The following is a 24,329-nucleotide window of genomic DNA, read 5'->3' on the forward strand; positions in this document are numbered from 1 at the left end:
AAAGAAAAACATGGGAGTGGAATCCCACTACTCATTCAAAAAATGAGTGGGACTCACGGTGTGAGACTCACATTCTCCTCTTTAAATGAGTAAGAAAATATTAGAGCTAGAGAAATCTAGACTTTCCACCCCCATTCACGGAAGTAAACACAATATAAATTGATAAATTGTGCTCGAAGCCTTTTTTTATTTTGTTAAACTTTTTGTTTACAAAATGAGGGTACTTATTGGTTTAATTATTCAGTAAAGTCTCTACTTACACCTTGACGTTTGAACATCAATTGTCAACCAAGAGTGAACTATATATTGCAATCTTAAATCTAGCTTTTTTTTTTAATTTTTAATTTTAACTTGTTATGGCTTGGTCTTTAGATCATCTAATATGTTGATCGAATACAGACCGTTTGACCGTCTATGCTGGGATGAAGTTTCCAGTACAGTAGTGACAAGAGCTCAACCTCACAATCGGGTTAATTAGCATTAATTCTTTTAATACACTATTATGCTATATTCATGTTTGTGTTTACTCACACGCTTCTTCATTTCACCATTCTTTTCCCACATCCTTCACAAGATCGAGCGCTGACAATTAGTGAGAATGCAAGATTGCAAGGGTTCCCCGGCTGCTATATATTGACTTTTCGAACCTGTCAAGGAGAGGTAAACGAAATTAAATTGGATCTCTTGTTAAAACATTCCCCGGCTGCTACTAGCATCTTGCTGACTTTGTCATTGAGAGAACATGGGGCATTATTGAGGTTTCCTACTTGCATTGCCGGCACATTGTTTCTTCGAAATTGAATTTTGATCTTTGTGATCTTACTATATTTGGTTCTTTGCATTCTTTAATCTTTAGTGGCATTCCATGATGAGTTGACACGTTTTGTGACTCATGCTTAAACCATGTGGCCATTTTATCATCATTGTTCCCATTTCTATCCATCTGCTTTCGGCTTTTAGGAATTAAGGGTATGCAACTTGCGAGCTTCTTTTGTCACCAACCCAAAAGGCCAAAACCAATTAAAGAAAGCAACTCTCCTTCTTGTTCTATCATTCATGTTTCATTCTCTAGATTGCCTTGCTCTTTGGTTTATGAAAACGACAAAATATAGAACATTAATTAATTTGATATGATTTCAAACCATAATGAGGATGAAATACGACAAAATATAAAACATTTATTAATTTGATAAAATTCCAAAGGATAATGAGAATGAGGGAACAATGCTTTGTAAATAGCACTAGAATTGGATGTGGATAAAAATAGAATGCGCTTTCTTTGGGTTTTTAATTCAAAAGAGAGAATTATAAGTTGTATTTTAATAATTAATCGAAAAAGAAAAGTTTAAAAAGCATTTATCCGTCAATGGAAAAAAAACTTAAGAAAATATTTAAAACAAATTTCACTTAATATTTTCTCAAACCAAGAATGGTTACTATGAACATTAGGCAACAAACAGACAATTTCCAATTTAATTATTAGTTTTATATTTTTATATATACAAGTTCGTCTTGATTTTTTAATAAATAACGCAAGTGGGTTACTTGTCTAAAGCCAGACAGTCAACAACCACCGACGTCGTTATATAACTTTCGTTTTAAATTTTTTAACACCTAATGTGAAATTATCCTCAAGGTGCCCTAGACTTTATAAAATATAATATTAAATCCAGTGCTGAAAAATGCTACAACTTAGATCCATCTTGTGCTCTTTTTGTTAGAGGTCAATAGAAGGTCCCATTGTTGCCGTGCAGTTTGGCTTCATAGTAAAATACTGCCATTTAGATTTATTTTGATGTTCAAACTAGGTAAAAAATTTATATAAATTATTAGTTGATACAGGTTAATTTTCTGACCAAAATCGTACAAAGAAACTGAAAGTGTTTATTTTTGTTATTTCATGACATTCTAACAATCTATAAGGGGTCACAGAAAGGTTGAACCCCTGCTTCCTGTCCTTGTTTTTCTTTTTTTTTTTTCTGTGTGTGACTCATGAGTCGACTTTAAAGAAATATCAGTAAAAGTGCTTGAAAAAGATATTCCACGCAGACTAAAAGTATCTACTCACCACGCACCACGTGTAAAACATATGACCTTTTCTCTTGCTCCGCATCAAAATATTTTTAAAATAAATAAAATGATAGCTGTATGTATGTATATCTGTGTACACACGCACACGCTCAAGTACCGGGAACGAGAAAACAGACTTCTACTTCCTTCTTTCAATTTTCTAAGCTCACGCTAGCATTCTCTCTCTAAAACTAGGAACCCGTAAATTGAGTGAACGTACGGAATGACGGCAGCGACGGCGACGGCGGAGGCGGAGGCGGTGGAGGAGTTCTTGAGGAAATGCGAGGCGTCGGGTGACGAGGCGTACGGTGCGTTTCGGTCGGTGTTGGAGAAGCTGGAGGATCCGAGTAGTCGGACTCAGGCTCGGGTCTTCCTTTCGGATCTTCAGAAACGGGTCAATGACTCGGACGAGTGTCTAAACAAGTACCATTTCCGGATCCAAGATGTCGTCTTGGACCAATACGAAGGTCCATTACTCTTGTTCATTTTTTCTTGTTTAATTCGGTTGACCTTTTTTTTTTTTTTTTGAGCTAGTGGTTCGACTTTCTTTGAATTAGGGACTAAAAAGTGATTGTTTGTTTTTTTAGTTTGGGGAGTGGTTTTGTGGAAGATAGTTCGGAGGAAAAAGTGCTTTTGAAATTAAGTGATTTTTGGGAAAGTAGTTTAAGTGCTTATGTGACATAAGAAGTGCATTGTAGAGAAGCAATTGTGCTTTTCGTATGTTTTAAAGGATTTTTGAGTAGCTCAGTTTGGCAGTTATCTAGTAGACGACAATTTGGAGAAATAGTGCTTCTAATAAATCGTTTTTTACAATGTGATTTATGTTTTTTTTTTAAATTCATGAAGTGCGTTTTAGGAGTTTTTCTGAAAGAAACCCCAGATAAAAACAAATGCTCTTTTTTTTTGGGTAGTTCAACTGGAAACTTGAAGAATCTGCAGAACTTATTTTTTTCCTTTTTTAAGAAGAATATGATTTGATTACTTGAAAAAAATTATGATTATGAGTGCTATTAATTATGTGCATTTTTTTATTCATTAACTTTCTTAACTTAGGGTGTTTATTTTATCACGATTATTTTCATTCAACCATACAATAGACTTTGGTTGGGTCCACCTTAGTTGGGTGTTTCTGAGCAACCAATGAGTGTCTTGAGAAAACTTGGATGGAGTGCCAATCTTTTTCAGGATTCAGTTCCCAAGAAAACAAAAACGAAGTCGTAGTTGTAGTTTTTTTTTGTCTTTTTGTGTGAGCCCAGTGAGCTTTTGTTTTCACTTTGTTCTCTTTTGTTTCTTTCCCTTCTTTTCCTACTGTTTCTTGACAATCAAACAGATCAGGATTTGTTTCATTTAAACGTTTACTTTTGGTGTAATCATTCGCTCTAACTCGAATAATACAGAAGTTTAGTGCTAACAAACTAGAAAGGGAATTAATATCTGAAGCTGACTTGGGAGTGGAATGTATGTTACTATGTAGTAGATAGAATTTGCTTTTTAGGTAACACTGAAATAATAACTGCTGTTAACTTATTTCAATAAGTTTGTAAATCATTTCATAATAAGTCCTAGATTTTAATGGTTTTGTTTCCTGAAATTTTTCGTCAGTGCATGAGCAAAGTTCAATGGATGAACTTCTCTTTCAATGTCACAGCTCCTCATATTAACTGTATGAAACAGTAATCTGGCTCTGTACTTTGGAGCACTTTAATAGTTGATGCTAATTCCTTAGCCATTTTATTCACCTCGTGCACAAATTATGCAATCAATAAGCCAACTCAACTTTCATCTTTCTTCAGTGAAAAATTTGCAAGGCCACTAGGAGGTTTTTGTACATCTTATGTAACTTGGCCGTCGTGGTTTCACCATGTAAATTTTCCCTATTGGAATTCATGATCCCTCATATGCCACTCATGAAGCTGCTTCTGCCGCTTTAAAAACACCAAATTTCAGTTTTATCCTTTCTAGCTTATTAACTTGTCTGCATACGCATTATTATCTTTGTTATTGTACGAAAGTTTCATTTATCATCTTCCCAACATAAACATCCATAGGTCATCGTTCACTTTTTCCCTTTAGATTCATGCCCGATTATGGTTGCTGGATTTTCTGCTCTGACAATATTGTTTCTAAGTATAGGCTACCAAGGGAGAAAAAAATTGACAATGATGGTCATCCCCAGCATTTTTATCCCGGAAGACTGGTCATTTACTTTCTATGAAGGACTGAATAGACATCCTGACTCTATTTTGAAGGACAAGACTGTTGCTGAGCTTGGTTGTGGAAATGGATGGATAACCATTGCCATAGCTGAGAAGTGGTTGCCTTCGAAGGTTTGTTGGTTTGTCGTCCTTTGCCATGTGGGAGCTTTTGTTTACTTCCTTACCAGTGCCTTCAGGAGCTCCATCATGATTTCTCTCCTCATCGTTTTCTATCTCCTTGTTTTGCAAGGCCACTTGTTTATAAGTAACAGCGTTGGCACCAGATTATGGTGTTTTAGTGCCCTCCTATTCAGAAAAATTACATATCAATGAACATCTGAATTATCAAGTCTGTCCTTGTCCAAAAGTCTTGATTGGAGAATGTTGAAAATATAACCTTGTAGCAGTTCTTTTATGCTGTCTGAATATTCTTTTGCAGGTCTATGGCCTTGATATTAATCCCAGAGCAATAAGGATCTCTTGGATAAATTTGTACTTAAATGCATTAGATGAAAAAGGTCAGCCCATCTATGATGCGGAGAAGAAAACTTTACTGGACAGGGTGGAGTTTCATGAATCTGATCTTCTCGCTTATTGCAGAGATCATGACATTCAACTTGAACGAATAGTGGGATGCATACCTCAGGTATTATCACTATCTGCAACTCATGATATTTCTCGGGGCTTAAATTTTGGTGAGGTTTGTTTTTCCAACATCATGTTCGAATTTTAGTGTGGCCACATGGATAACCTTTTAACTACTAGTTTAACTTATTTTGTTTTCTCCATGCAGATTCTTAACCCCAATCCCGATGCAATGTCCAAAATAATCACTGAAAATGCAAGCGAGGAATTTCTGTATTCATTGAGTAACTATTGTGCGCTGCAGGTTAGAAGATATTCTAAATAATTTAATTGTGATGGCAAATTGTGGGGAAGTTAGCAATTAAGTTGACAGGCTTCCCCTACTTTCACATATTCAGAAGTATACATGTTATAATTTTTGTTTGAATCTTGCATAACTTAGGTACGGTTGATGTCTTTAGTTGTTCAATATCAATTGGGAAATAAAGCAAACCAGTGAAGACTGTGGGAAAAGGATAATGTGAGTTTGACAGATGCTGAGAGGAGATAGGGAAACTTGATCTGAAAGATTTTTTTTTCTTTTTCTTTGCCCTGATTTTAGTTTTTTCTTAGTGTTTAACCTCTTTACAATAACATTGATTCCCATAGTTCATGTTTCTAGGTGCACTCAACAACTATCTGTTATGTCTTGTGGATGACTGAGAAAGTTTATTCATTTTGACAGATTGCTTTTTGAATACAGTACAAGTAGATTGACTAATAATGAATATATTGTATCAAGTTGTTGCATTTGAAAACTGTGCATGACTGCGGTCTTTATCACTTTTATTCTCAAGGTTCATGTTGACCTAAATTTAAAAGCCTTGGACGTTTGGAAAATCTATAGCACTGAGTTTGCGAAACCTTTTAGTGCCCTCAAAGATTGACTGCTTCAATTGTGTTTTCAATATCTTGTTTTTAACATATTTGTATATATTATGAAGGCTAAGCTGTGTAAATGAGAGATATAACGTAAAAGGTCAATACACAGCTGTGTCACCTTTTACTTCTTCTTTATTTATTTATTTTCTCTGTATGCAGGGTTTTGTGGAGGATCAGTTTGGCTTAGGTCTAATTGCTAGAGCAGTTGAGGAAGGAATTGGTGTCATCAAACCTTCCGGGATTATGATCTTCAATATGGGTGGTCGTCCAGGACAGGGCGTTTGTAAGCGTTTGTTTGAACGCCGTGGTTTCCGTGTCGACAAGCTTTGGCAGACTAAAATTCTTCAGGCAAGTGAACCTTTTTTTGTGGAAATTCATTATCTATCCCAAATATCCACCTCTTGAATGTGTTTTTGCAGGCTTCTGACACAGATATTTCAGCTTTAGTTGAAATTGAGAAGAACAGTCCTCATCGTTTTGAGTTCTTCATGGGACTTTCTGGTGACTTACCTATTTGTGCTCGAACAGCATGGGCCTACGGAAAGGCTGGTGGACGTATCTCTCATGCTTTATCAGTTTATAGTTGTCAACTCCATCAACCAAACCAGGTTTACATTTCATTTGGGTTTTATTGATAAAGTGGGTAATTGCTCTGACCAGGGAAGTGAGCTAAAATGATATCAACTTATATTTATGGACAGGTTAAGAAAATTTTTAAGTTTCTGAAAAATGGCTTCCATGAGATCAGCAGTTCTTTGGATTTATCTTTTGAAGATGATTCAGTTGCTGATGAGAAGATTCCATTCCTGGCTTATCTTGCCAGTGTTCTGAAAGAGCGTTCTTTTTTCCCCTATGAGCCACCAGCTGGAAGCAAAAGATTCAGGAACCTGATTGCTGACTTCATGAAAAAGTACCACCATATTCCGCTAAATGCTGATGTGAGAAAACCTTAACTACTCATCTATTTTTGTACTTCTCTGGACAAGTAACTTTTGTGTTGTCTGTCCTAGGTTCTGTTTTCCCTGATGCATTTTTTCAATTTCTTTGCATGTGAACTCCTAGGTTCTGTTTCTCCTGATGCATTATCTCAATTTCTTTGCATGTGAGCTTGGTGCATTCATATTAGTTTAGGAGGGAATCTATTGGTCATTTACTTGTTTGTGACGAATAACGTATGAAACAACCTTGTTATTTTTTGTTCTCAATACGTAGAGCTCTATGGACCAATTGCTTTTCTTCTTTTATCCTCATTAGAATTTCTTCAGACAACTTCTACTTCATGCAATTTGTGATAATTTGTACTGTTTTTGCGGTCATTCTTATGTCTATTGGACAAATACTGTAATGTGAAATTCTGTCTAATGGTATCCCTTATTCCTTTTGCATCCTGTCCCCTCAAGTAGTTAAATGCACTTTTGGATTTGTTGATTTTTTTGGTTTGATGAAATCTTGATTCTTATGTTATCTATCTGTTCATTTAATTTGACAGTGGAATGTGTTGTTGCTGTGAGTTATGCTGCACATGCTTGTTATTCGTCCAGTCTTTTTGTGTAAACATAGAGTTTTGTACGTACTTATATATGTACTGGACCTGGGATATTTGCACCTGACCTACTTATTAATGTACATGAAAAATGAAGAACTTTTTGAGATCTGGAATGGATCAAGACCTGCAACTTTCTACTTGTAGATTTTCCACTGTCCAGTCCAATTGTAAAATACAGTTTGTGATTGCTGCATGCATAAATTAGCCAAACTTAAAGATGTTGTAGTTGCCTTTTTCTCTTTTTTCGTATGTGAGTAAAACAATCCACATTCTTAACTTTTCTTCTCCACTTGTTTCTCAAGAACGTTGTTGTCTTTCCTTCAAGAGCTGTGGCAATTGAGAATGCTCTTCGATTATTTTCACCTCGCCTTGCAATTGTTGATGAACGTCTAACCAGACACTTACCAAAGCACTGGTTAACAAGTTTAACAATTAAGGTATGATCTATTTCTGATTTGTTTTCTGTTATTTTTGACATAGTTGAAAATTTCATTTTTGGGCAGATTTTCTTTGCTATTCTGGGAACAAGTAATAGTGCTCATTCCCTTGCTTGAACACATACTAGTTCAGTCGCACCGCAGATTTTTTTAGATGATAAAATATCAGATATGAACTCAGCACATTGTTCTGTTGCCTTTATTCCTCAAGTGACAGTAAAAACTAGTAATTGCAGTAGATGATATATTTAATGAAAATTACTGGGGCGACCAGACTTTTGTGTTGACATTGAAGGGGGAGATGGAGAAAGACCGCAGGAACATAGTGAGCAGGGATAGCTTTGTCTTATGTTGTGATGTTTGATTTTCGCAGCCTTGACTAGTGGAGCTAAGAAGTTTATTCCAATCCCTAGTGCACTGAGAACATTTCATTTTTATTTGTAGTTGCTGCATTTATTGTCCTGGCTACAATCTTGTTCGAAGACTTTCCCCAACCCACCTCCTTTGAATTTCTTTGTTGTCAGTAGTCATCTTGTGCTGCATAACTACAAAAACATGCTTCTTGCAGGGTACAGATACTGAAAACTCTTCGGAGCATGAACTAACAGTAATTGAAGCGCCACGCCAGTCAGATTTGATGGTGGAGCTGATAAAGAAGCTGAAGCCTCAGGTGGTAATTTCTGGGATTGGTGATTTTGAGGCTGTTACCAGTTCAGCCTTTGTACATCTTCTAGATGTTACAAGAGAAGTTGGATCTCGTCTTTTCTTGGATATATCTGATCACTTTGAGCTCTCCAGCCTCCCAAGTTCCAATGGGGTCCTTAAATATCTTGCTGGAAATGTTCTTCCTTCACATGCGGCAGTTATTTGTGGCCTTGTTAAAAATCAGGTGATTGTTTTTCATTATACTGGCCACTTGACTGTTATGCTATTACAAGAAGAGATTTCTGTTTTTTCTGATCAAGTCATAAGATGGGTTTCAAGATTCGTTCTCAGTGGTTATCTCTTAGCTTTTTGTTCTTATTTATGGAAGCCAAATTCATCTTTGCAGGTTTATTCAGATTTAGAAGTTGCTTTTCTAATCTCAGAAGAAGAGGCCATCTTTAAGGCCTTGTCGAAGACTGTGGAAGTACTAGAAGGGACTACTGCACTGATTAGTCAAAACTACTATGGTTGTCTTTTTCATGAGCTTCTGGCTTTCCAGCTTGCTGAGCGACATACACATAAAGAGGTTATCCTTCTCTCTTTTTTTGCTGTTTTCGTATCACAGAATCCATTTTTGAATATATGTATTTAGGTACAGAAGCACATGAATATTCATGTTTTTATGAGTATATTTAAGTATATCCAATGTTGATTAACTCTTCCATTTGAGCATGAGATAATCAGATAGTTGATATTTATGTTACAAAATTCAGAAGCAACATTAGCACTGCAGTATCATGCAAGGACTATAACAACCTGGATTCTTTTTCCACCTGGATTTTTTTGTTGATTCACTTGGCATATGTTTATCCAACCTCTGATTTTTCTTAATATTTCTCTGTAGTTCATTTCACGGCACTTTTAGTTGCTACATTGGCATTTTCTGCTATTTGTTTTTATTTGTTGAAGCAAGTTAGCTCATGAAATTGCTATTTGATAAATGTTGTTCAGAGGGATTGCGAAAAGGCCAAATCAACTGAGATGATCGGGTTTTCTAGATCAGCCATCTCTGTCCTCAACAGTGCTGAACTGTCAATTACCGAGACACCAAACTCTGGCCTGATTCATATGGATGTAGACCAAAGCTTCTTGCCTATACCGTCTCTGGTCAAAGCTGCTATCTTTGAAAGTTTCGCAAGACAAAACATGTCTGAGTCAGAAATTGATGTCACCCCCAGCATCCAACAGTATATCAAGAGCAATTTTGGTTTTCCAATTGATATCAATGCAGAATTCATATATGCAGATTGCTCTCAATCTCTGTTTAATAAGCTAGTCCTCTGTTGTATCCTAGAAGGTGGAACATTATGCTTCCCAGCTGGCTCAAATGGGAACTATGTTTCTGCTGCCAGATTTTTGAAAGCGAACATTGTGAATATTCCTACTGAGTCTGAAGTGGGCTTTAAGATGACAGAGAAGACACTTGTGACGATACTCGAGACCGTGAAGAAGCCGTGGGTGTACATTTCTGGTCCAACAATCAATCCAACTGGCTTGCTTTACAGCAACAAAGAGATAGAGAATATATTAACTGTTTGTGCAAAGTATGGGGCAAGAGTTGTGATTGATACTGCATTCTCAGGATTGGAATTCAACTACGAGGGTTGGGGTGGCTGGGATTTGGAAGGCTGTTTGTCAAAGCTGTATTCTTCCACCAATTCATCTTTCAATGTGTCGCTGCTCGGAGGGCTGTCTCTGAAGATGCTGACTGGAGCACTCAAATTTGGGTTTCTGGTTCTAAATCATCCTCAGTTGGTTGATGCATTTAGTAGCTTCCCGGGATTAAGCAAGCCTCATAGCACGGTCAGATACGCTATAAAGAAGTTGCTTGGTCTGAGAGAGCGAAAAGCAAGAGACTTGATGAATGCTGTTGCAGAACATATAAGAAACTTGGAAAGTAGATCAAAGCGCTTGAAAGAGGTACTTCTATCTGCCCTCTTACAAGAAAATTTGAATTAGCCAATTACATGTAGTACATAATCTTTGAATTATATTACTCAATTCCAAATATATGGCCTACCATTTTCTCCATGGTGATCTTTCTGCAACAGGCACTTGAGAATTGTGGGTGGGAAGCGGTTCAATCCTGTGGTGGTGTTTCAATGGTGGCGAAGCCCTCTGCCTATCTCAACAAAACTGTAAAGATCAGCCGGCATTCATCTGGCAGTGGTGAGAAAACTGCTACAGAACAAATCAAGCTTGATGACTCAAATATCAGGGAAGCCATAGTCAAGGCAACTGGTTTGTGCATCAACAGTGGCTCGTGGACCGGAATTCCTGGCTATTGTCGCTTCACAATTGCACTGGAAGAAAGCGAATTGAACGAGCTTTGGATTGCATAGCTAAATTCGAAAGCATCGTACACGTAGTTAACTAAAAAGTGGTATTGTCATTTGTCATGATTTATTTCTATTGCCTGATGATGATACCCATCACGCCTTAGTTGTCGTGAATAAATTGTGACGTTTTGAGATTATAATATATGATAACACTGATTAGTGTTGTCTCCCATGTGAATTGAGAAATTATTTTCCCAATTGCGCTTTCATTTGAACAATTTCACTGTAGATTTATAAAATAATCACGAAATTGTGTTTTATAATAAGTTACGAGTAATTGGTTCAATATTAATACAAAACTATTTTAAGTAACATGTGCCTATTTTAAGTAACACGTGGCATATTCTAATTCTAGCAAAGTTTCCAACTAAGATTCCCAAATCAAAAGAATTTCAATCTCCAGAACATTCTGCAAAACGTATCTTCTAGTCTCTACGTTGTGCTAGAATTTTCTCTTAAGTTTTTTAGCAAAGACTTCTAAAGAACTATCCAGATATCGAGCTATAATCCAGTCAAAGTGTATATATTTCTCTAATGCACCTCCCTCCATTTCACCAGAAAATCAACAAACACTTAGCTTCAAACAAACACTTTCAAAAAGCTAGCTAGCTACCCAGATGGCAAAATCAAGAATTCTTGCAATGACAATGCTGTTTCTTGTTGTGGCAGCAACATTGATGAACATGGCATCACAAGCAAACGCTCTGATGCCGTACACACGATCACCTTTCTTTGACATGATGTTCCGAATGACGGAAGAGCCTTTCAGGGTTCTTGAACAAACCCCTTTAACAATCGCAAAAGGAGCTGATCATCATCAAACTCTAGCCCTGGCGAGAGCAGACTAGAAGGAGAGTGGATGGAGCCTTTACTTTCTATTATATTTGTAAAGCGTACCACAACACACGTGATCACACTCGACATTCTCGGAATGAAGAAAGATGATGTGAAGATTGAAGTTGAATAGAACAGGGTATTGAGAGTAAGTGGGCAGAGGAAGGCTGATGATTATTATAAGGAGAGGGTTGAAGGAGAGAGATGGCACAGAGCTAAGAGACCATTTGGCAAGTTTTGGAGGCAGTTTAGGATGACAATGAGTGCTTGACTTGGATCATATTAAGGCTCACTCAGTGCCAAAGCTTGCAGAGGAGATGAAGAGGCAGCCGAAGGCTATTAACGTTGATGAAGAGTCTGGTAATTCTTCCAATGAAGATATTAAGCCTACCAAGGCTCAAATGTAATTGATTAAAGACAGAAGTGATTGCTGTGCTTGATGTGCTGTTTGTTTATGATCTTTTCTTGGTTTTGTTGTGAGATGTTTCTATTTGGATGCTCTATTTAATGTATTTTGATGGGTTTTTGAGGAAGGCTTGTATGTATTGACAACAATAAAGTGCTTTTTATAAATCCTAGTCCTACAACACTAAAAGAAATTAATAGGCTTGGTTTATAGTTGATAAAAATATCTTTTTTTTTTAAAAAAAAAAAGTCTTTTTCTTTGGCATATAGTATGCGTTTTCAGGGGAAAAATATTTATCCCACTCCTAATTCGTCCTCTTCTGTGATATTAATGTGTTAGCACGAAGATTCATTGCAATTGCAACAATTTTGACGAATCCAAACGTTCAATAACTGTTAAATTGTATTTATAAATACTAATAGCGAAGGTACAGAAACGATTAATTCAAGAAGTTGCTTAAAGTGCATTAAATTAGAGAGTATAAATAATTGGCATTAAAAGAACATTATAACGTCATTGCTGATGAGTTCTGGTGAACATATTAAGTTAAGGCCACAAAAATCGAAATGCACGTAGCTTCGTTTGTTTTTTGTTTTTGATTTTTTTTGGGGGCAAATACATAATCTTCGTTTGTTTTCTTTTGATTTTCTGTTTTTGTTTGTTATGGGATTTGATGATGATGTACATGTACGAAGATTATGTAATAAAATGCTTTTGAGTTTTATACAAACACAACAAAAGAAGAACACTAACATACTAATTAATTACTAATAAGAACATTAACAATTTTTGTCGAAGTCTGATGAAGAGAAATATTACACATACGTAACGGTACCACGGAAGAAAAAAATAAAAGAAACTAAAGTTTATTTCAACAGCTAAGAATGAAATAGGCATAAAAAATTAACCCATTAATTAATTAATTAATATAGTCCCCCGCTACTAAATAATGCGAGCCCCTTACTGTACTTAACATTTTTTTTTTATTAATTTAAAACAATTTTCAACTGAGATTTGAATTTTAAAACTACATACACAAACACACCTGATTTTAAAGAAAAAAAATTCTAATAATAAAATATTTTAGATATGTAACCATACAGCGAAAGAACAAATATAAGAAATTAAAGTTTCAACAGCTGAGAATGAGATAAGCATAAGAAATTAATTAATTAATTAATTAATAGTCCTCCTTTGCTAAATAATGCGAGTCCATTGTTCTTTTTATTTCAAAAACCCATTAATCACCGACACATACACGCCCAATTTTGAAAAAAAAAAACTATTAATAAAATATTTTAGTCGTCCTCTGTTGAGTCGTCCTCTGTTGGGTCGTCATCAAAAACCCATTTATAATCTATACTAACATAAGGTATATGGGTTAACAAGTTCCAATATTGTCCTCCATCCTTTCTGCACTTCTCTTCTATCAACGGACAATCCCAGATCCATAGTTCCAAAAGTGAGGAAGGCAGGCCCTTCTCCGGAAAGTATTTGAGCTTGGGACAATCAATGAGTTGCAATATAGTGAGGTTTTGAAGATCAACAATTGAAGAAGATAGGCGTTCCAGATTTGGAAAATCTTCAATCCACAGAGACGTTAGAGAGGCAGGAAGAGGAAGCGCGGTCCCTAATCTTTTGTCCTCTAGTGGAAATGACACCATGTCGTCATCGCATCCGCTGATTGCAAGACGTCGCAGAGAGGAGAATCTGTGGAATCCCCGACCCCACTCAATCGTTGACTTCCAAATCTCCATATTACCATCAATCTCCAGTGAATGAAGGTTGGTGGGAAGGCCATCTTCTTCAAGGCTTGGAAGCTCAACTCCTTTTCCTATTGTTAATTCTTGAAGAGAGGTCAGATTGTGCAATCCCTTGGGTAAGGCCTCTAGTCTCTCACAATCATATATGTCCAGCCTCGTGAGTTTCGCGCAAGGCAATCCCCCTTCGGTAAAGGACACCAGATTTTCACATTCCCATATTTCGATCTTTTGAAGCTGGCGGAGATTATGTAAACCACTCGGTAAAATTTTCAGACTTTCACAATTAGAAATGTCGATTGTTTCAAGAGATGTGTTGTTGTCCAACCTTTCTGCTATTGACTCCAGCTTTGAACAATGAGAAACATAAAGGGACCTAAGAGACGGAGGTAGATTGCCAACTTCAAGGGACTCAAGCGTGGCAGGTAACTCATTTTTTGAAAATATACATGTCAGTGATCGACAACTGCAAATACGCAATTCCTCAAGAAGATATGAGGTGTACCTTCTGCTGCTGCTACTACTCTGGATGCCCTCTTCCACTGTCAAAGTCCTTATATTATCGCAATCGCTGATTCTCAGCTGCTTGAGGCTCGGTGGTAGCTGGACTCCAGCAATATATGTCAACGAATGGCAAACCCAAATCTCCAAGATCTCGAGAGATGAATTGGTGTCGCACATCCATGCCTCTGGTAACGATTTCAGTGCGTCACAACAAACAATCCCAATTTTCTTCAACTTGGAAGGCAGAGCAACCTCAGGAAAGGAAACGAGGGAACTGCAGCCGTAGATTTCTATCTCTCTCAAGGAACTGAGGCTGAGCGATGATTGTGGCAGCTTCACAAGGCCTTCGCAATAACTCAATCTTAGATATTCGAGTCTGCATGACAACTCGCTGAGCTGCTGTTGTTGGTCTTTCTCTTCCTCCGCCACCAAGGATTGAAGTTTGGGACAGCTTCTTATCTCCAGACTTTTGAGAGAGCAAATGTCTTGCAGTAATTCGTTATGACTCTTCCATATATATGTCTGCTCTTTCATATCATTTATCTTCAATTCTTCCAATTTTGGCAGTCGTGGCTTTAATGGCCCTGCGAGAAACACTTGATTTGATGTATCTCTACAAACCACTAAATTCTGTGAGCCGAGATGATCAGTTGCACTTCTCCACACAATCTTTTTACATCCACCAATCTTTAATTTGCAAAGAGCTGGAAGACTCGAAATTGAAACTGACAATTCTTCACATCCTTTAATAACAAGCTTCTCCAATGCAGGAAGGTGCTCTGGAAATGTTCCTTTCAGTTTAGAACATCTTAAAATGTGAAGCTCTCTCAATTTAGGAAACCCTTCAACTCTTTGACTGGATCCATGAGGAATCCAGTCTTCCCATTCTCGCATGTTTTCAAAACGAAGAGTCTCCAAGCATGGAAAAGGAATTGGAGGATCATTCCCATAGAACTCTGAACCCAACCTCTTTACACTAGTCATTCCACATACTGCAAGATGCTTTAGAGAGGGTAGTTGCCCGACTGACGGCAGGGTAGGACACATGCCACAATATTCAAATTTTAAGGTCACCAACTTTGAGAATGAGGAATCTCCGAACCAAGTTGGAAATTTTGCACCTCTATAGCCGCTGATACAAAATTGTTCCAAATTTTTATTGGGTTCTAGCATGTCAAGCACGTCCTTTTCAATTTCCGCCTCCCTTGAAGACGAGCCATCGGTACTGAGTGTCCATCGAAGCAATAATTCTCTAAGATTCTTCTTTCCATCCAATTGAGCCTCCTTTGCATCACCAACGTCTTTTACATTCTCCAATTTTGAAATGTTAAGTGTCCCATGAAGGTGCGTCAACAACTTTAGCTCTCGTAACCCGGAACCACTGCCTTTTCCCACAACAAAATTACACAACGTCTGAAGACTAGTCAACCTACCAATTCCTACTGGCATTTCCTCCAACGACTTCGTATTTGAATTCTTAAGATGATGCAATTTGGCGAGGTTTCCCATGTCTGCACACAACTTCTTCAGCCGATCACAATCTTCCAACAAAAGACTATGCAAATTGTAAAGCTTGTTGACTGATTCAGGCAGAGTTCTAATCTCAGTTGTAGACAGGTTAAGGTACCTTAAATACCTCAAATCACCAATTGAATCAGGCAGCTCAGGGATGCAGTATCCACGCAAAGAGAAGACCCTCAAGCGTCGGAGTTTGAGCAACTTAGGAAGAATGCTAGGAGCCAAGAAGCCAGGCGAACTTTTTGTCAACATTACTGGTAAAAAAGTTCTCAAATGCTGGATATCATACAAGTCCCCAAACCTTTTACCGCCATCAAAATATTCAGGAATGTATGATAGATGACGAAGATTTTCGGAAAAACTTTGCTGCTTGTAAATTTCTGAGGTATACTCCATTGTGAAGTATATCTCCCCCGCAGCCCAACGGGCAAGGTCATTGATAAGATCGTGCATCACAAATCGTGATGTATTGTTGCTTAATTGCTGGAAAAAAGATCTTGAACGTAGCTCTTGAAAGAACTTTCGACCTAGAACTTCGTTAGGATTCCCACTCTCTTTATGAACCAAGAAACCCGAAGCACTCCATAATAAAATTATCTCCTCCTCTTCAAATTCATAATCCTTCGGAAACAACGAGCAGTATGCAAAGCATTGTTTCAAAATTGGAGGAAGATAATAATAGCTCACTGCAAGAGCTGGTATAATGGGACATCTATCTTCTGGTAATTCCCATATCTTGCTACTGAGCACATCTTCCCACACACCTCTGTCATGTTCTCCACATAAAAGTCCTCCCAGTGTTTTTGCTGCCAAGGGCAAGCCATTGCATTTGATCACTATCTTCTTACCAATGTCCTCCAATGACTTGTGTGAACTGAAATCTCTTGTCCCCAAAGAGTGCTGAGCAAACACAGACAGACAATCCTCAGTTGACAAGTTTTTCAATTCATAAGCTTGATCCGGCCTCATGATTTTTGCAACCTGTTGATTGCGAGTAGTGACAACAATCTTACTTCCCTGTGCGCCAGCTTCAAACGGACGGCTCATGTCAACCCAGTCATTGTAATTCTCATTCCAAACGTCGTCTAAAACGAGCAAAAATTTCTTTTGAGATAACTTCTTCTTCAGCTCCTCTTGAAGCAAATTTAAATCACTGTCATCAATAGTCTGCTTGGTAATGGATCTTAGAATTGTTTTTGTTAGCCCCTTAACGTCGAAATCCTCAGAGACACAAGTCCATGCCTTGAGATCAAAATGATCCTGCACTCGCTTATCATTGTAGACAAGCTGAGCAAGAGTGGTTTTGCCCAGGCCGCCCATACCTATAATAGGAATAACAGAGAATCCACCATCGTTGCTTAAATCATCCCTCAACAGCAGTTCAACAACATCCTTCTTTTCTGTTTCCCTGCCATATACTTTGGCTTCAGTCACTAAAGAGGTTGTCTCCAGCCTTTGACTGGCTTTGTTGGACCCTCCAGCTGAACTTTCTTTCAAATCTAGCAAGTTTTTCTGTGTCACAATTTCTTGAAATCTGCTGTTGATCTCTTTGATTTTGGACATCAAGCCATAATCGAACTGAATCGATTGTGGAGTAAAAGTGGTGCAGCAAGCAGGAATGAGCTTCCGAAACTTACTTGTTCTGGCACGACTGCTACTGGGTTGATCATGAGCAGCAGCTGGTTCTCCATTTCCAAGCAGCAACATCCTCCGGAAAGCCTCAGTTTGAAACTCATCCAACAAGTCTTCAACATCATAAGCCAAGTTCTGAAGCTTGCCAAGCCACTTCTTCACAGACCGATTAGTTGTCTTCTTCTCCTCAGCATCATCAAGCACCGCCTTGATCATCTCCAACATATTCTCCCACTTCATTAGATAGTCTTGGATCTTCTCTTGGCGTGCAAAAAACAGAATCCCCTCTGAAGCTAACTTATTGACCAGCAAATCAACAGATGCCGTAAGGATTGCCTCTCCGATGATCGACATTTTTTTTCTTTTTTTTGGGCAAAGGAAGAAAGGAGCAGAATTATGGGTTATGGAAAGCAGAATGAGAATATTGAACGGGTGAGAAAATGGATAATTAAGCGGAATGAGTTTGTGATTGTGAAGGGTCTGGTACAGCAAGCTTAGTAGAAATCACGCGTTTGTACTTTATTGACCAATGACTAAATAATTTGGCAATGCACCCACCACCACCACTTGGTGAGCAAAATGAAAAAGTTTAATAAGTGGAGGGGTCCAGCAAAATACGACGTAAAATGTGGCAAGTCTCCCCACTTGTTGTTCGTTGCAGCTAAGAAAAGAAAAAACAGAGCCCACCACCCATTAATAATTTAGCAAATCACCAATCATCACAAAATTCCATTAGATATTCGTCGATCAAGTAGTTAATCCAGTGTCTGCTACGTAGAGCCTTCACTTTACAAATCTTCAACTCATAAACCAAGTTAAATCAAGACGTTTCTCTCTCTGTATATATTTTTTTTAACTCCTAAAACGTTTCTTTTTAGAAATATATTACTTTATTCATCTAATATGTTATCTAACAAATAGACACAGATGAAATCACTCTAAAGTGAAGATGAAAGGGGAAAAAAAAAACATTCCAACCACCAATAATTTAGCAAGCGTCACTTTTATTCCACCAAAGTGTAAATAAAGCCAGCCCCCACCACCATCGATAATTTTGCAAGCTTCACACGCTTGTTGTCTTCTCCTTGACGAACTGGACGGGGTGGACCAAGAATCAATGAAAGAATTTTAAAAATAATAATAAAAGAAAAACATAAACATTTTGGACTCAGAGTAGAACCGTAATTAATGCTAAAATTTACTCCGCTAACGTTTTCAAAATATTGTTCTTTACAATTGTACAGCAAATAAGACTAAGTTTTGGACATTTTCATATTCACTTACTTTCAAAAGCAGTATTTCGAAACATTTTACAGAATCAAGTAACAGTTATATAACGAGAAAAGTGCAAAGTTGTGTAATTCTAATGTTTATTTTATCACTGACACTCAGATCATTTTTTATTTGGGTCGCCAACTCGCCAATGAACCCATGATTGAATAAGTGTTTAGAAAGAAAATCAATAAAAAACAGTTTTTTTTTTGTCGTCGAAATATAGTAAGTGAGAAAGATTATTCTGTTTTTTTTGTTAATTAGGTTAGTAATTATGATTGAGTGACTCAGAACTATATTCTAGATTGAGAATCAATGGTTCTCCCACACTGAGAGGCTGTAAGTTTAAGATTGTCGTTTGCTATTTCATCAACAAGAGAACACTTGAATTTATTAAAAAGAGAAGGCCATAAAAGTTTTCTTTTATGAGAAATGTATCTGATCATTCCTTTTTACTTGAAAATTTCATATATAAAAACTCATTAATAAATGACAGAATATACATAAATTATTAATTCATTTGATAGTTGATTATCGAAGGACATGTGACCCATGGGAGCATGCAGACTATAAAATAATTCTTTTTTTTATTAAACAAAAAATCGGTGATGTTGAAAAGCAATATTAATTCGACTGATAATTGGGGTGAACATTCATAAAAAGAATGCCGTATGAAACTAAATTATTAATTCGTTTGACATGTGACCCACAATAAATAGTTAAATTTGGCGGCAACAATAATTACAAGACGAACTTAAAGCAGCGCATAGGTTTTTCTTAAAAATACATAAACAATTCGATATTTGAAATTCTAATATCTCAATAATCTAGTTATCCTGTATTTAGATCCACATACAATTTCTTTTTTTCTTTTTTCTGATTTCCAATCGTTACCAAAAGAAAATATTTAGTGATCCCTTTTATCAACTTGGTTTTATTGACTTTCTTCCAATCATAGAAGTGAAAAGAGAAACAGAGGCCAGCACCAATAAGTGTTGTGTTACCAGATTCTGTAAAGACAAAATCAGTGCCCAGCAAAAAGAAGCAATGTTTTCGTTATATGCTGCTTCCTATTTAGTACATGCATATAAAGATATGCACGTGCACATGCAGCACATCTATCTAAAATTTAAAAAAAGTAATTAGAAATACAGGAATTATGGTAGAAATATAACAGGAATAAGAGTGAAATTACAATTTTAAAATTTGGGAGAAATGAAATGCGATATTTTTTTTATGAATAAAATAATTTAATTTTTTTTAATTCTACCAGCAAAAACCATTAACTTATCAAGTTATTGGTTTCATTCACAGTTAACAGTCGGTTTCTTAGTTTCATTCCTTAATTCTACAAGAAAAAAACAGAATACTTGACATTTACTATTTGACAATTTTTAAGAAATGTCAAGCATATATGACATTTTGTGAAAAACTGAGTAATTGTGAAATATAAATGACAATTTATTTAAACGTCAAATAATTGTGACGTTTTATCAAATAAATGATAAATATATTACATATTTATTAAATAATTATCATTTACCTTTTCCTTTTATTGACTTGAGAAAAAAACAAAAACATTGACTATACTGCTTTTGTTTTCGTTCTTAGAACAGATTTTAGTTTCTTTTGAGAAAATTCAAACTCATTCCCATTACTTTCTTTTCAATAATCACCTCTCAGTTTTTCATCAATCACTCAATACCGAATTACATCTCCATTCTCTTTCGAAGAAGAACGCACGAAGAATTTTAGCTTGCTTTCGCTGCTTCTCGAATATTGGGTATTGTTTCCTTTAATTTAGATAATTTTTTTTTTTATATCTCTCTTTCTAGTTTGATAATTTATGGTTATACTTGAATTAATTGTATTTTTAATCAACCAAGGTTGATTTAATTGATTCCAAGTCTCAATTTCCTGTTCAACAAACAAGGAACGCACAAATAATTTTCATTTTCATACTCAATTTTGAAAGAATCAATTTATTTTATCTTTGGTTAGTACACTTCTGTTCAATTTTTGTTTATTTAACTTAAGATATCTTTTTCTTTCTTTTCTTCAAGCAGATTATAGATTATATTGAGAACAGAGCTTTCTCCTTAATTCCGCCAAGAGCAACGTTGATTTCAGGTGATAATTGAATGTGTAATATTTTCAATTGAAATTAATTGAGTCTCGTAATAATAATAGGGATTTGAGATTTACATCCTGTTGAAATGATTTTAGAGTGTTTTGCTATTTGAATGCGTATTAATTGTTCCTCTGTTTCAAATCCAAATCCACTGGTCTACTATTCATTATGACAATGCATATGCCGATATTGTCTTCCATCCTTTGTGTACCTTTCAATTTAGTGAGGTTTAGACAGGGGTTCCAGATTTGGTAAATCAACAATCACCAGATATGTAGAGCGGCCGGAAGAGGAAGCATGGTTCCTAATCCTAATCTTGATTTAGAGCAGATTAGGTAACATGTGACATTCTACATTCTTGCAATGCCATTTCTTGTTATGGCAGCGGCATTCTTGGTCATGGCATCACAAGCAAATGCTTTGATTTGAAGACTTGCTTGGCTATGAAAAATAAGGAGAGCAAAGGTAATTAATCTTGGTGTGATCAACATTTTTATGGGGGTACTAAGAAAAATAAAGATAATATAAGGAATGTTGTTGAGGAGTATTTTCATATTTACACAAGTATTCAAAGTAAAAATTGATTTCTTAAAACCCATTAGCTAGCGCACATAATAATGGGGAGAAAATTTTAGACTACGAATGGTCCCGCCCATTTAATAATATTCTTCAATCAATTATGTTTACTTCAAAAAAAAAAAAACCTATCTCTTTATTACTTTCTAACTATTCATATTAATGTGTTAATAATTATGAAGAACCGGTGTAATTTATATGATGTAGGAAGCACTTTAGGCAAAATCATTTGAATCTCAAAATTTCGTGATATTGTGCCAAATATCGAAAACAGAGCTTCCTATCACAGAAATTAGGAATCACTGGAGAGTAGAGTTACGTGACTGAATAGTATCATATCACAGAAACTCAAAACTCAAAAGTGCAATAACATTGAACATTCAGCTGGCTAGCTTATATTGATTAATTAATACTACTACTAGTTCTTTATGATTAATTAAAAGATAAAATATTTGACAATCACGAAACATTATTCCATCACTGAAGAGTAGAGCTTCCTACATTGTTACCCAAGCTCTTTTATATCTCCCAAACATTATTAGAGTCCCACATTTGTGGGCACATCATTAAGTAAAATGTGCCAATTAGGAAGAACTGGCTTCTTTGTTTTGTTTTCTGGGATGTGTTGCAATTTTCAAGTATCATTCAAAATTTTACACCATCAACACAGGAAAATTATATATATTCTGTCAGCACTTGCATATGTTGCAAGTGCTGACAGAACTTTTCATTTGATTTGATAATTGGCTAAGGGTGATTTCGATAACGTTTCCAAAGAAGACATAGAACAAAGATCAAAAAGAAAAATAAGTAATTTGATCAGTCGATGCAAAAAATGAGCGAGCTTCGTAGTCTGACTAACAGGAAATGGCTTGGAGCAAGGATCAATGGACAAGTTTGAGGTTTATGAATAAACAGAACAGAGGAAATAAGTGATCAATTTATTACTTCGTGCAATGGCCACAGCAACAGCGAAAATATGTCTACATGACTACATTATCCGACTGGCATGGTACTATAACCGTGCAGCATTACACTAACATTTCCTTATCAATCAATTTTGATGGTATGATATTAAAAACATAGATTTCATAATTTTATGTAATTCAAAGAAAAGATATAATTGATTTGAGTTAGTTTAACATATAAGGAAAGAGTAATGGGGAATGATGTTGATGTGGCATGTGATGAGTAAAGATAGACAACAAATATTGATCGTGTAATAATGAAATATGTATTTATTGAAAATAAATTGACAATTAAAATTAATAGATATATATCCAATGCATCGAGTTTATTTTATCACTTCGCTAACCATTTTGTAACTACATGTTAATTAGAAGTTCAATTAATTTTGACCAAAGACTCTAGAGAATGTCGAAAAGAGATTTGATTTTTGTCTTAAAAAAAATTAGAAATGAAATAAGTCAAAATCAATCACAAGAACAACAACAAGAGCATATTTTATAAAACCACAAATACATAATATAAATTTAGTTTCGAATTAGATAATTATTAATTTGTATTGTAAGAGAGTCTTATAGAAAAATAGGAATTTTTTAAAAGGAGATTTGCTTAAGGAACAACTTTAGTTAATGGAAGGAAATACAAGTTTGATTTTGACAAAGTAATCACTAAAATATTTGACAAGTTTGAGATGTTAAAAAACTGGAAAAATAGACAAATAATGAAAACCCTACAAGTTGGCAAAGCGAATAAACAGAGGAAAACAGAGCAAATATTTACCGTTATACATATATTTTTTTATTTTTTTCCGAAAAAGAATGTTGCGATATTTTTTCCCAAAAAGAAGCACAGTTTGATATTACTACCAAAGAACTTTAGCTACCATATATAAGCACGTGTCTAATTACCAAATGAATTCCGCTATAACAAAGAATAAAAGCTAATTTCATTGATGGCATATGTCGTGCTTTCTTTTCTTTTATTTTATTGAAGTTACTTTGTAAACTGCTCCAAGCTAAATACAAAATTTACTCTTACACTAGGATCTTTGCAATGGTCCAGCAATTTGTATTTCCATTCGGTGAGGTTGGTTTTTTTCTTTAAAGTTGGGAAGTCCATGTTTGCCATCAAGAGTACGATTAAAGAAGAGATGTTACAATACACAAAAAGGAAAAAAAATGCCCAAGGAAGCTTGGGACACTTTTGCAATGATTTTTTTTCAATGAAGAATAACACACAACTACAACTTTTGGACAATGAGTTACAGTCAATTTCACAGCAAAGCAACTTCAATAACCGCAAAATTTTTGGGTTAGATCCTACTGTTGCAATTTCTGAATCCAGAATGAAGAGAATTATTATCCATAGCTTGGTCATATACAATATGTGTGTGCGTGTGTGTATGTGTGTGTATTGGGATGTCACAGGCCCTAAAAGATACAGCTGAACATCAATCCTAAATCTAAAGTGAAAAACAGTAGCTAGAACATAATCTTTGTTTTGATGTCTTTGTTTATAAGCTCAAACAATTGACAGTATAGAAAATGCATGATAGAACATAGAACTCATATTTTAGCAATAATCCTAAGCTCACTGGCCCTTAGTTCAAACTGGCAGTTCTTATTAGTCAAAGAATCAAATTGACTTTTAGTTGTATATAAGTAGAGCACTAGATCAACAAATAATTGAAGACTTGCTTGGCTGTGGAACCATAGGAAGGCAATTCGTGAACAGCCTTGATATTTCATTTGGTTTTATTTAATTCTTTGTAAAGTCGTATTGTATGTAAAATTTTTGTTAAATGAAATCGGTATGTGAAGAGAATTTTTAAAAGCAACCATCAAAGTCACGATCAAAGGGACGAAATCAGTATAAATATTGATTGTCTCAAGTTAGATTATACAAAGATGAAATAATTCTAATCTAGAAAAT

At 35.8% G+C, this 24,329-nt stretch overlaps 2 protein-coding genes, 1 long non-coding RNA gene and 1 pseudogene across 3 annotated transcripts; 3 read left to right on the plus strand and 1 right to left on the minus strand.

The window, feature by feature from the left end:
- The first annotated feature begins 2,149 nt into the window (after nucleotides 1-2,149).
- LOC18040193 (methionine S-methyltransferase) lies at nucleotides 2,150-10,973 on the plus strand. The gene is given in 13 exon segments (XM_006431345.2): nucleotides 2,150-2,537; nucleotides 4,204-4,397; nucleotides 4,705-4,911; nucleotides 5,059-5,154; nucleotides 5,931-6,119; nucleotides 6,191-6,379; nucleotides 6,473-6,709; nucleotides 7,620-7,754; nucleotides 8,323-8,643; nucleotides 8,806-8,985; nucleotides 9,411-10,379; nucleotides 10,511-10,775; nucleotides 10,778-10,973. Coding segments are annotated over 13 exon segments (3,285 nt in total). The 5' UTR covers nucleotides 2,150-2,293; the 3' UTR covers nucleotides 10,837-10,973.
- A 425-nt stretch (nucleotides 10,974-11,398) lies between these two features.
- On the plus strand, nucleotides 11,399-12,039 carry LOC18040198 (annotated as a pseudogene).
- A 1,197-nt stretch (nucleotides 12,040-13,236) lies between these two features.
- LOC112098412 (putative disease resistance RPP13-like protein 1) lies at nucleotides 13,237-17,924 on the minus strand. Its single transcript, XM_024184691.1, has one exon. The coding sequence runs from the start codon at nucleotides 17,804-17,806 to the stop codon at nucleotides 13,337-13,339; it is 4,470 nt and encodes a 1,489-aa protein (XP_024040459.1). The 5' UTR covers nucleotides 17,807-17,924; the 3' UTR covers nucleotides 13,237-13,336.
- A 2,528-nt stretch (nucleotides 17,925-20,452) lies between these two features.
- On the plus strand, nucleotides 20,453-21,404 carry LOC112098414. Its single transcript, XR_002905528.1, has 3 exons — nucleotides 20,453-20,507; nucleotides 20,791-20,854; nucleotides 21,093-21,404. It is a non-coding gene; the product is annotated as an uncharacterized LOC112098414 (long non-coding RNA).
- The last annotated feature ends 2,925 nt before the right edge of the window (nucleotides 21,405-24,329 follow it).

Source organism: Citrus clementina, unplaced genomic scaffold, assembly GCF_000493195.1.
Source record: "Citrus clementina cultivar Clemenules unplaced genomic scaffold, Citrus_clementina_v1.0 scaffold_5, whole genome shotgun sequence".
Lineage (NCBI taxonomy): Eukaryota > Viridiplantae > Streptophyta > Magnoliopsida > Sapindales > Rutaceae > Citrus > Citrus x clementina.